The sequence below is a fragment of the Oncorhynchus clarkii genome, chromosome 22 (genome assembly GCF_045791955.1).
Source record: "Oncorhynchus clarkii lewisi isolate Uvic-CL-2024 chromosome 22, UVic_Ocla_1.0, whole genome shotgun sequence".
Lineage (NCBI taxonomy): Eukaryota > Metazoa > Chordata > Actinopteri > Salmoniformes > Salmonidae > Oncorhynchus > Oncorhynchus clarkii.
Window position 1 is genome coordinate 5,651,082 of NC_092168.1, and position 12,747 is coordinate 5,663,828.

The following is a 12,747-nucleotide window of genomic DNA, read 5'->3' on the forward strand; positions in this document are numbered from 1 at the left end:
CATAGATAATAAACAGAGTATCAGCAGCGTAAAAGAGGGGGAGGGGACAATGCAAATAGTCTCGGTTGCCATTTTATTAGCTGTTAAGAAGCCTTTTTGACCTAGACTTGGCACTCCGGTACCGCTTGCCATGTGGTGGCAGAGAGAACAGTCTATGACTAGGGTGGCTGGAGTCCTTGACAATTTTTACAGCCTTCCTCTGACACTGCCTGGTATAGAGGTCCTGTCTCTCCTACCTTACCTGCCTACCTTAACACCACCTGGCGCGATAACCAAAATACAGGGGGGGTGGTATGACCAGGTCTTACCTTGTGTAAGACAGAGTACATACTACGGGTATATGTATGCCTGCAGGCCTCTTGTCTAAGCACTCCCAAGTTGTCTTCCCCTTCCCCCAGGAACAAAAACAAAATAAAACAAACTTAAAGTGAACAATTTCAATAATCAAAAACACTGAGTCCTATTGACACATACCTCAGAAGTAGCGGCTACAAAATACTTAACAAAACCTGTCTCTGCGCAACAACCACACAGGACATCCAAGAAGCTCTCTCTCCTAACAAAGGAACACTGGCTTTTCAAGCTGCCGCAGGAGTCGGTAATTTCCGACAGCTGTATCCCCTAACGAGAGGGCGGGATCAGAGCTCCAATCTGCAATGGGGCCGACCAAGCAGTTGCTTGGGGGAATCCAGGAAGCCATTTCCTGAAATACACACATACATACACAAACCCACAACACAGAAACTGGGGAACATAACACGCCCACCCCAAAACCTGCAAACTTCCAGTTTGCAGTATCAAAAACCAACACGCATCCCCAGTTACTAAACCCGTGATAATGCTTTGGCGATCACATTCGCCGAACCATTCACATAGTTAATCTGTATATTGCATCCTTGTACAATCAGAGCCCACCGCATAAGGTGGCGATTCTTATTGTACATTTGCTTCAAAAACACCAAAGGAATAAGGTCCGTGAAGACAAGTACAGGCAAGGCACTGGAGCCCACATATACCTCGCAAAAACTGTAAGGCTAGCAATAAAGCCAGCGTCTCTTGTTCAATGGTGGAGTACCTTGACTGACATGAGAGAAGAAACTGACGGGCCGATACACTCCCTCTTCATCTTCCTGCAAAAGAACCGCACCCACCCCCACTATACTAGCGTCTACCTCCAACTTAAAAGGTTTGTCAAATTTGGGGCGGCAAGCACTGGGGCATTACAAAGTAGCGCTTTGGCGGACTCAAAAGCATAGTTACAGTCCTGGAACCACTTAAATGGTACTTTGGGACTGAGCAGAGATGTAAGGGGAGCTACTACCAAAACATTCTTACAGAACGTACGATAGTACCCTACCATCCCCAGGAATCTGCGCAACTGGCGGCGAGTTGTGGCGAGTTGTGGGAGCAGGAAAAGCAACAATTGCAACTTTTCCAGTTACTGGGCGCCCTTGACCACGTCCCACTTGCTTCCCTAAGTAAGTCACAGAAGCCTTCCCAAACTCACACTTGGCCAAATTGAGGGTTAAAGAAGCATTCTCCAACCACTGAAACATACATAAAGGTGGCGAGATGATCAGACCAAATAGACGAATGAATCACCACATCGTCAAGGTAAGCAGTACAATTTGGCACATCCGCGAACACAATGTTAACTAGGTGCAGAAAAGTAGCAGGTGCATTACACATTCCAAAGGGCATCACAGTGTATTGTATTGTACAGTGTATTGTACGAAGTTATCAGGCGAGTTGAAAGCCGAGATGTCAAAAGCTTGAGAGGTCAGAGGCACCTGTCAACCTTTTAGTGAATCAAACTTACTAACTTAAGCAGCAGAGCCAATTCTATCAATGCAGACATCTAAGTGAGGTAGAGGAAAAGAATCAGACTTTGTAATGGCATTCACGCGACATACCGTCAGGCTAAGGAACAAGAATACACAGGGAACTCCAGGAGCTGTTACCTGGTTTTGCCATGTCATTCTGTAATAAATAAGCTACCTCACTTTTCATTACCTCCCTTTTCTTAGCGTTAACCCGATATGGATCCTGACGTATAGGAGCAGCGTTCCCCACCTCAACGTCATGTTCCAAGATGGACGTACGACCTGGAATGTCCTGAAACACATTGAGAAAACTATTTATCAATAGGATAAGATCATTAGTTTGATCTTTATCCAAATGTTCCATTTGAGAGGGTAACTTTTTCAGCATCTCCGAATTACATAAGCGTATGAAGTTACTCCAACCCGTCCTCCTTATATTCCTCTAGGTCCCAGCCAGGCTTCAGCACCACAACAGCCACACTGGAGATGGGCTGGACCAGTTTACCTGAGGAGCTGTCTGGAGAGTCACACTTATAATATGCTTTCAGCATTTTAAGATGACACACATGGGAAGAACGCCTAGGATCTGGGGTCTTTATCACATAATTGGTGTCACTGAGTTTCTTTTCCACAAGATATGGCCCAGAGATGAGCCAGGGATTGGCAAAAAAAAACTAAAACTTGATCCCCTGGTGCAAAAGAACGGCCAACATTCTCTTTGTCATAATGTAACTTCATGCGTTTTTGAGATGATGAGAGAGACTTTTGGGCTAACGCACATGCGGCATGCAGTCTCTCCCGCATCTTACTGACATAATCCAACACATTTATGGCCGCTACTGGGCGTTGGAGATATGATATGCTCCTTCAAAACTTTTAGCGGACCTCGTGGGGTGTGTCCAAACACAAGGTCAACAGGGCTGACCCCCAGGGCTCTTATTGTATTGTTTCCCTGATAGCAAATAGGACAAAGGGCACCCCCTCATCCCAATCGGTACTGGTGTCCATGCAATACTTGCGTAGCATCACCTTTAGCGTCTGATGCCAGCGTTCGAGGGCCCCTTGACTCTCCGGATGATACGGACTGGAGACATGATGGGAAATACAGCGTCTTTAACACATTTGAGAACAGTTTTCACATAAAGTTGGTTCCCTGATCAGTTTGGATTACTTTTGGGAGTCCAAACGTAAAGAACTTCACTAGTGCCTTCACCACAGTCTTATCCGTTATATTACGGAGAGGGATTGCCTCTGGGTATCAAGTAGCACTGCACATTATTGTTCGTAAGTACTGGTTACCTGACCTGGTTTTCGGCAACGGACCTACACAATCGATTATCATGCGTTCAAATGGTTCCCCCACCACAGGAATCGGGCAGAGCGGCGCACCAGGAACTGTTTGATTCGCCTTCCCAGTGAGTTGACATACATGACATGTTTTACAAAATTGGACCACGTCAGACTTCAAACCTGGCCGGAAAAAATGTCAAAGGACTCGGTTATACGTCTTCATGATCCCCAAATGTCCGGACCACGCCTGGTCATGGGCGAGTGACAGCACCTGTTGTCGGAATTGTGTAGGAACAACCACTTGACACACTTTACTCCAGGCACTAACTGTGTTATGAGCTGCCCATTTACGCATCAAAACTCCTGCTTCCATAAGCGGTCTCCCTAGTTTTAGCTTCCTCAATGGAAATTACCAAAGCAAAACACTTGCGAAGACTGGTGTCTCCCTTTTGACATTCAATCAACTTCTCGGGGGTGGCAGACAAAAGAATGTCATGTAATTGGGGTGCGATTTCGCTTTCCCCTGCCTTAGTTTTTATGGAGGTAAAAACCATCGGCCTTGCAAGAAGGAATACTCGGTGCATTGCCTTCTACCTCAACATTCTCAAACATGGAACTAGAGAAATCCACATCTCCCAGCCTATGAGATTGTGCCCTCATTAACACACATGCAGGAAAAACATGGGGAAAAGCTTGAACTTATCATCTGTAGTTTTGATTTCTGGCTTGTCTACTACCTCTAACACAGGAGTGACGTTACCACCAGTCATATCGTTCCCTAGTATGGACTTCTTCCCTAGTTGTGACTTATTTTACTGCCAGTGTAGACACTACACCAACACGAAAATGTCCTGATACCAAGTCTGACACTAAGTGGACCCAGTGTAATGGTACAGGTGAGGTTTTTGTCTCTATACCCTGCAATATGACATGCGAGCCACAATACAGTTCAGGAAACCAGGGTAAAGCAGCAGACGAGCCAAAGACTGCCAAAGACTGGACTAAACCCACGCTTTTCAATTTAGGGGATGGTGACAGGGACTGTTTCGGTTTATTTTTCAAAACCGGGCAGTCCGCAATCACGTGACCCTTTTGGTGACAGTAAAAACAGTCATGGATCTTGTGTGAAGGCTTATGGTTGTCGGAGGAAAATGTACCCGAATGAGGCACTGATGACGTAATCGTTTGGCCTTCAAAACGAGACGCACCAAAGACAGTCTTGTGTGTCAAAGTGTACTCATCTGCCAACACTGCTGCCTGGGCCAATGTCACCACTTTCTGTTCATTTAAATGAACAACAATTATATCAGGCAGGTTGATTTTAAGGTCCTCCAACAGCATCAACTCCTGAATAGGTGTTGGCCGTTTTTGGACAGTTTTTGTAAAAACGGTCCCATCCATTAAGTCAAAATGTGATTCGTTGATTCCACTGTCACTGTCACAAAAACTGAAGAGATTAAATCAGAACATCATTGAAAATTGTAATAGAATTATTATTATTATTTATAAGTCCTTAGCTCTTCTCTGAAGGCGTAGAATGCCCATTGTTCACCACTGTGTTTGGGTTAGTAATAATTTGTAGCGTGTCTCTATTTTCTATCAGCATGCATTTATTCTATCTGAATGTCTAAAGAATCCATATGTTGTTCTGAAATATGAACACAGAAATACTGGACATTTTGATCTCATATTATGGTGGTGATTTGACAAAATTACAGTCATGGTTTTGAATTGGACTCGCATTTTTTCTGGTCTGGGTCTTGACTCGGTCTATCATATTACTGCCACAACGGCGGTCACGAGACATGACGGCAGTCAAATTCCATGTGACCATTTTAGTCACGGTGATTAGGCTTCTCCAAGCTCTGATGCTGCTGATTGTCATTAGTAGCCTGACAAACTTGCTAACTGCCTGGTACCCCGCACTCTATTGTTCCTCTAATCACTCTGACATCAATGCAAATGTAATTGAAAATCTAATCAAACACTTCATGATAGCCCATGAGCTCAAGTTGCGCAACATTTCTGTAGGATATACAATTGCGTGAGAAAACAGTGATTGCCTCTATTAAAAAGAGGAGAATCCCATCAGCTTTCTATACGCTAGGCCTACTATATTTATTTCTCAACTTTCCTAATATTAAGCCTGGCTGGCATGAAAATTAACCATGGGAAATTCGCTATTAGCATCGATGACATGTATTTTTTTCCCGCTGCCCCTGTTCCGAGACAGGTGCATGATAATGGTATATTTTAAATCAAAACAAATTTCACACATATACTAAATAATATATGTAAAGATTATATTGAGAATAGTGTGATGGGTGACAATATTAGCCTATCACTTGAATGATGCCCAGCTTAAGGCAAACATCACCAGCTTTTTTTTGTTGTTGACTTCTTCAAATCATAGCCTCATGTAGCCTACCCCATAATCATATATGCTTTAATTTGTATCACAATTAAACTGGCCATATAACTTCTTAAAATGATGCACAGAAATAGCCTAATCGTTCAGCTTAAAATGTTGATAAACTTTCTCATCTGTTGCGTCAAGCTCCTTACTTAAAACAGTTTTTTTGATGCTCGTGGTTGTATTAATTTGGGATCTATCGCATCCCGCTACTGTCCCAGGCTATCTTTGGAGTATTTATTTTCATCTGCACTTTTCCTAATGTAAATGTGTTTTACAAAATTTTTCGGTGGTAATTGTAAAAAGTAGATTTCTGCATATAGGTGTATGGTTTGTTGAACTTTGCAATCAATGGTTTTTGCTTGGCATACATTTAAAAGTTTAAAAGTGAGTCTCGGCGTCAATCTGTTACCGTGTAATTGCCCAGTAGCAAGGGAAATCCGGCCTTCTAAAGACTTCCTCGGAATGGTATTCTCAAAGCCAACAAAAACCTTACTCCTTTGAAGGGTGAGTAAAGTCCACAAATATGAGCAGTTTATAGACTTAATTAATTGCTATTTCGAGGCTTTTTAAGCCAATAAGTTCTCAGCCCCAGGTACACCAAACATTTCCCCAAATGCTACCCACATCCCCTTTTAAATAAAGGGACGTGCAACATAAATGGTATATGCTAAGTTGCTAAGAGGAATCCTTGGGATGACCCCACCAGAACCCTTTAACCCTTACATTTACCCAAACCTTAACCCTTACCTAACCCTAACTGTAACCTTAAACCTTACCTTAAACATTTTAAATGTCAAAGTCAATGGGGTGACATCAGAGTTGGACGTCCCAAGGATCACACTTAGATTTGACCAGTCTTGGATTTTGCTAGTCAAAATAATGCAGTCCGAACTGGCAGATACTTTACGTTAACATTATGAAAATGAAAAGATACAAAGGTTTTATAACTTTAATCCAGTGAAGTATGTATGTGCTCATGTCACCTCAGACTCGAGGCAGTGTCACAGTACACAAAGCTTTTCACACTCATTTCAGACTCACACTAATTATACAGTTTCATCTCTACTCTTTCTCTCACCTTGATTTTGTTCTCATTTTGTTCTCAGAGCCACCAGTGACAGTCATTAAAAAACTGGAGGACTTGCGCTTTCCAGAAGCAGCTGTGGCATCAATGGATTGTGAGCTATCAAGGCCTCATGTTGAAGTGAAATGGATGAAGGTAAACAATTCATACCCTTTCCACCCAATAATTACACTATTTTGTTAGCAACCTTCCATTCAATAATACTCTGGTGCATGATGAATCGCATGAAGTCATATTCATGGGTTGCACGTTTCGTCACATTGTTGTTTTAAACGGTAGTTTTGGGACTGATACCCAATTGAGCATTCTACTCAGTGCAGTCTCAATAGGGGTTCATTAAGGGGTTAATTAAGATTGAGTCTAAAGTGCATTACTGTGGCTTGGAAACATGATGACATTTCAAAATGAGGTATATATATTGTTTATTAATCTGGTCAGTCTATGTGATTGAAATAGCAGTGGTCCTTAATGTACACTAAGTGTATAGACATACATACAGTGCCTTGCGAAAGTATTCGGCCCCCTTGAACTTTGCGACCTTTTGCCACATTTCAGGCTTCAAACATAAAGATATAAAACTGTATTTTTTTGTGAAGAATCAACAACAAGTGGGACACAATCATGAAGTGGAACGACATTTATTGGATATTTCAAACTTTTTTAACAAATCAAAAACTGAAAAATTGGGCGTGCAAAATTATTCAGCCCCTTTACTTTCAGTGCAGCAAACTCTCTCCAGAAGTTCAATGAGGATCTCTGAATGATCCAATGTTGACCTAAATGACTAATGATGATAAATACAATCCACCTGTGTGTAATCAAGTCTCCGTATAAATGCACCTGCACTGTGATAGTTTCAGAGGTCCGTTAAAAGCGCAGAGAGCATCATGAAGAACAAGGAACACACCAGGCAGGTCCGAGATACTGTTGTGAAGAAGTTTAAAGCCGGATTTGGATACAAAAAGATTTCCCAAGCTTTAAACATCCCAAGGAGCACTGTGCAAGCGATAATATTGAAATGGAAGGAGTATCAGACCACTGCAAATCTACCAAGACCTGGCCGTCCCTCTAAACTTTCAGCTCATACAAGGAGAAGACTGATCAGAGATGCAGCCAAGAGGCCCATGATCACTCTGGATGAACTGCAGAGATCTACAGCTGAGGTGGGAGACTCTGTCCATAGGACAACAATCAGTCGTATATTGCACAAATCTGGCCTTTATGGAAGAGTGGCAAGAAGAAAGCCATTTCTTAAAGATATCCATAAAAAGTGTCGTTTAAAGTTTGCCACAAGCCACCTGGGAGACACACCAAACATGTGGAAGAAGGTGCTCTGGTCAGATAAAACCAAAATTGAACTTTTTGGCAACAATGCAAAACGTTATGTTTGGCGTAAAAGCAACACAGCTCATCACCCTGAACACACTGTCAAACATGGTGGTGGCAGCATCATGCTTTGGGCCTGCTTTTCTTCAGCAGGGACAGGGAAGATGGTTAAAATGGGAAAAAATAGGAATGGGAAAAAATGTCAGTCTCTCGATGTGCAAAACTGATAGAGACATACCCCAAGCGACTTACAGCTGTAATCACAGCAAAAGGTGGCGCTACAAAGTATTAACTTAAGGGGGCTGAATAATTTTGCACGGCCAATTTTTCAGTTTTTGATTTGTTAAAAAAGTTTGAAATATCCAATAAATGTCGTTCCACTTCATGATTGTGTCCCACAAAACAGTTTTATATCTTTATGTTTGAAGCCTGAAACGTGGCAAAAGGTCGCAAAGTTCAAGGGGGCCGAATACTTTCGCAAGGCACTGTACATACACACACATACACACGTACATACATACATACATACATACATACATACATACAGTGCATCCGGAAAGTATTCAGGCCTCTTGACTTTTTCCACATTTTGGTACATTACAGCCTTCTTCTAAAATGGATGTAATAGTTTTTTCCCCTCATCAATCTACAAACAATACCAACAAAACACATTTACATAAGTATTCAGACCCTTTACTCAAGTACATTCTTGAAGCAACTTTGGCAGCGATTACAGCCTCGAGTCTTCTTGGAAATGACGCTACAAGCTTGGCACACCTGCATTCAGGGAGTTTCTCTCTTTCTTAACTGATCCTTTCAAGCTCTGTTGGGATGGATGGGGAGAGTCGCTGCACAGCTATTTTCAGGTCTCTCCAAAGATGTTTGATGTACAGGTTCAAGTCAGGACTCTGGCTGGGCCACTCAAGGACATTCAGAAACTTGTCCTGAAGCCACTCCTGCATTGTCTTGGCTGGGTGCTTAGGGTTGTTGTTCTGTTGGAAGGTGAACCTTCGCCCCAGTCTGAGGTCCTGAGTGCTCTGGAGCATGTTATCATCAAAGATCTCTCTGTACTTTGCTCCGTTCGCCATTCCCTCGAACCTGACTATTCTTCCAGTCCTTGCCGCTGAATAACATCCCCACAGCATGATGTTGCCCCCACCATGCATCGGTGTAGGGATGGTGCCAGGTTTCCTCCAGACCTGACGCTTGGTATTCAGGCCAAAGAGTTCAATGTTGGTTTCATCAGACCAGAGAATTATGTTTCTCATGGTCTGAGAGTCTTTAGGTGCCTTTTGGCAAACTCCAAGCGGGCTGTCATGTGCCTTACTGAGGAGTGGCTTCCGTCTGGCCACTCTACCATAAAGGCCTGATTGGTGCAGTGCTGCAGAGATGGTTGTCCTTCTTGAAGGTTCTTCCATCCCCACAGAGAAACTCTAGAGCTCTTTCACAGTGACCATTGGGTTCTTTGTCACCTTCCTGGCCAACACCCTTCTTCCCAATTGCTCAGTTTGGCCAGGTGGCCAGCTCTATGATGAGTCTTGGTGGTTCCAAACTTCTTCCATTTAAGAATTATGGCAGCCACTGTTCTTGGGGACCTTCAATGCTGCAGACATTTTTGGTACCCTTCCACAGATCTGTGCCTCGACACAATCCTGTCTCGGAGCTCTACAAGGCAATTCCTTTGACCTCATGGCTTGGTTTTTGCCCTGACATGCATTGTCAACTGTGAAACCTTATATAAACAGGTGTGTGCCTTTCCAAGTCATGTTCAATTAATTGAATTTACCACAGGTGGACTCCAATCAAGTTGTAGAAACATCTCAAGGATTATCAATGGAAACAGGATGCACCTGAGCTCAGTTTCGAGTCTCATAGCAAAGGGTCTAAATACTTATGTAAATAAGGTATTTCAGTATTTAATTTGTAATACATTTGTAAACATTTCATTATTGGGTATTGTGTGTAGATTGATGAGAAAAAAAACAATTTTTAATCCATTTTAGGATAAGGCTTAACAAACAAAAAAAAATCAAGGGGTCTGAATACTTTCCAAATGCACTGTACATACATAAATATACTGAACAAAAATTTCACGCACAATGCAACAATTTCAAAGAGTTCATAGTTCATATGAGGAAATCAGTGAATTTAAATAAATTCATTCGGCCCTAATCTATGGATTTTGCATGACTGAGAATACAGATATGCATCTGTTTGTCACAGATAGCTCAATTAAAATGGGCCTCACAGTAGGCCTTAAGATTTCATCATGTAATTTTTGTGCATTAAAATTGCCATCGATAAAATGAGTTGTGTTTGTTGTCCGTAGCTTATGCCTGCCCATACCATGACCCCACCGTCACCATGGAGCACTCTGCTCACAACGTTGACATCAACAAATCGCTCGCCCACACAACGCCATACTCATGGTCTAAGGTTGTGAGGCCGGTTGGACGTACTGACAAATTCTCTAAAACAACTTTGGAGGTGGTAAAGGATAGAGAAATGAACATTAAAATCTCTGGCAACATCTCTGGTGGACATTCCTGCAGTCAGCATTTCAATTGCACGCTCCCTCAAAACTTGAGACATTTATGGCATTGTGTTCCATGACAAAACTGCACATTTTAGAGTGGCCTTTTATTGTCCTCAGCACAAGGTGCACCTGTTTAATGATCATGATGTTTAATCAGCATCTTGATATACCACACCATTCAGGTGGATGGATTATCTTGGCAAAGGAGAAATGCTCACTAACAGGGCTGTAAACAAATTTGTGCACATCATTTGAGAGAAATAAGCTTTCTAGGCTCTTTTATTTCAGCTCATGAAACATAGGACCAACACATGTTCCATATATATATTTTTGTTCAGTATACATAAATTAGATTTTACTCCGGTATATATTATATTATGTGTAGTGTTTTCAATAATACCATTACCGACCATGAGCTCTTTAATCCCACCCCTCAGCTACTCTCAGCCCATCCCACCTATCACCGTAGACCACCCTCGTTTGGTTTCCATGTGCCATATATTTTACTGTGTTGTGATGTTTTACATATATTTTTAACCTTTCTAACCGCATAGTATCCACAGATCCACTCCCGAGTTGTGCATTGTTTCAAGGCACTGCATCTCAGTGCTAGAGGCGTCAATACAGACCCTAGTTCGATCCCGGGCTGTAAAACAACTGGCCGTGATCAGGAGTCCCATTAGTTAGGGGAGGGTTTGGTTGGGGTTGGCCGTTATTGTAAAACATGAATTTGTTCTTAACTGACTTGCCTAGTTAAATAAAGGTTAAATACATTTTTTATTTTTTATTTTTAAAAATATTTGTAAAAAATATTGTGAGTTAAGATGAAAACCTTTCCTAAGAGTATTATTATATTGTTGATTGATTGACTATGGCTTTCAAAATAATTAGTAGGACAATCTTTTGTAATCCTTGTGATGTCGCCAGATTGACTTTAGATGCAGCACAACTTTAGTTAGCTAGCTAAAATTGAGGGAAGAACGCCAGAATTTTAGTTAGCTAACATTAGTATTGCTAGCTATTTCTGACAAACTTTGCTAGCTCATGGCAACATTGCCATCTCTCTAAAGTAAACTTGACTACGTCATAATGGTGTCAAAATTGTTTCCTACTAATTATTTGTCAACTTTAGCAATGTCATTGTATTTCCAGGTCACTATAGTATAATTTTTACCAAACAGTCATTAACAACCGTTCAAAAAGACTGAGCATTAACCATCAGTCGTACATAAATATGCTGAGGCATCTGTAGAACGTTGATAACAATGGCAATGACGGGAAGTGCAGTCCATGAATAGCTAGGTTTGTAAAATACAACATCGACAATGGTCAGTTTACTTATACATTATTCATTTACTCAAATGATATGACAGATTTCTGTGGATATGATGACTATTTCTCAATTAAAAATGTTTTATCTTCAGAATGGGATCGAGGTGAAACCACGCAAGGATTTGCGTATTTATGCTATGGGAAGAAAACACTACTTCCAAATCCTGAAGTGTGAAGTCAGTGATTCTGGCACATACTCATGTGACGCTGGAGACTCCAGTACATCCTGCAATATAGAGGTCTACGGTACTGTCTGCCGCCTTAATAATCTCCCATATGAACAATATTTTGATGACTAACTAAGCTTATAATAAAACCTGCTAGTCATTCATTGCCTCACCTCTAGGTTTGATCAGATATACTGTACTTTATGTTAACACTTCAGTGTTAAAGTATGGCAACACTACAGTGTTAGGGCTTTGTTTTCGGCTGGCGTTAAGGCGGAGCTAGTGTCAAACGCATTTTCGTCATGTAAAATCTGGCGCACTGGCATTTTCCCGCCCTAATGCCAGGTTCGGCAATTTACCTGTCTTATATCAGCTCGCTTGTGCTCAGATGGGCGGGATGGACATTTTTGTGTCCTTAAAAATATGATTCAAAGAGCTAATTTCAGGCAGGGATATTTATGACCAACCAAATGCTGGTTTTAGCGGTAACACAGTTGGTTATGGTATGAATTTTGAAAGTGTAAATGCAACCTATCCAGCTGTGACACATACTGCCCTAATCTGCTTTTGGTGCCTGTATACTTTGTATTTAGAAACATACATTTTTTTTAAATAATACAATTTCGTTTAATTTGATTTAAAACCAAGCATAGCCTCCCCTCCTCTCAATTCAGTTTTTTTTTGCCCAATGCAATCGCGAAGTAGTTAAGATTGTCGATAAAGGCTTTGGCTCTTGAGACCACTTGGAAATAAATCTTAATCACCAAAGCTTT

General features: G+C 41.6%; 1 protein-coding gene across 35 annotated transcripts in view; it reads left to right on the top strand.

Annotated features, from left to right (window-relative positions):
- Positions 1-12,747, top strand: part of LOC139380220 (obscurin like cytoskeletal adaptor 1b) — a 75,131-nt gene that overhangs the window by 47,227 nt on the left and 15,157 nt on the right. For all 35 annotated transcript variants that reach the window (XM_071122727.1, XM_071122720.1, XM_071122719.1 and 32 more), the window contains 2 exons: positions 6,636-6,748; positions 11,900-12,053. In XM_071122727.1, coding sequence (XP_070978828.1) covers positions 6,636-6,748; positions 11,900-12,053 — 267 coding nt within the window. The remainder of the gene's footprint in view (positions 1-6,635; positions 6,749-11,899; positions 12,054-12,747) is intronic.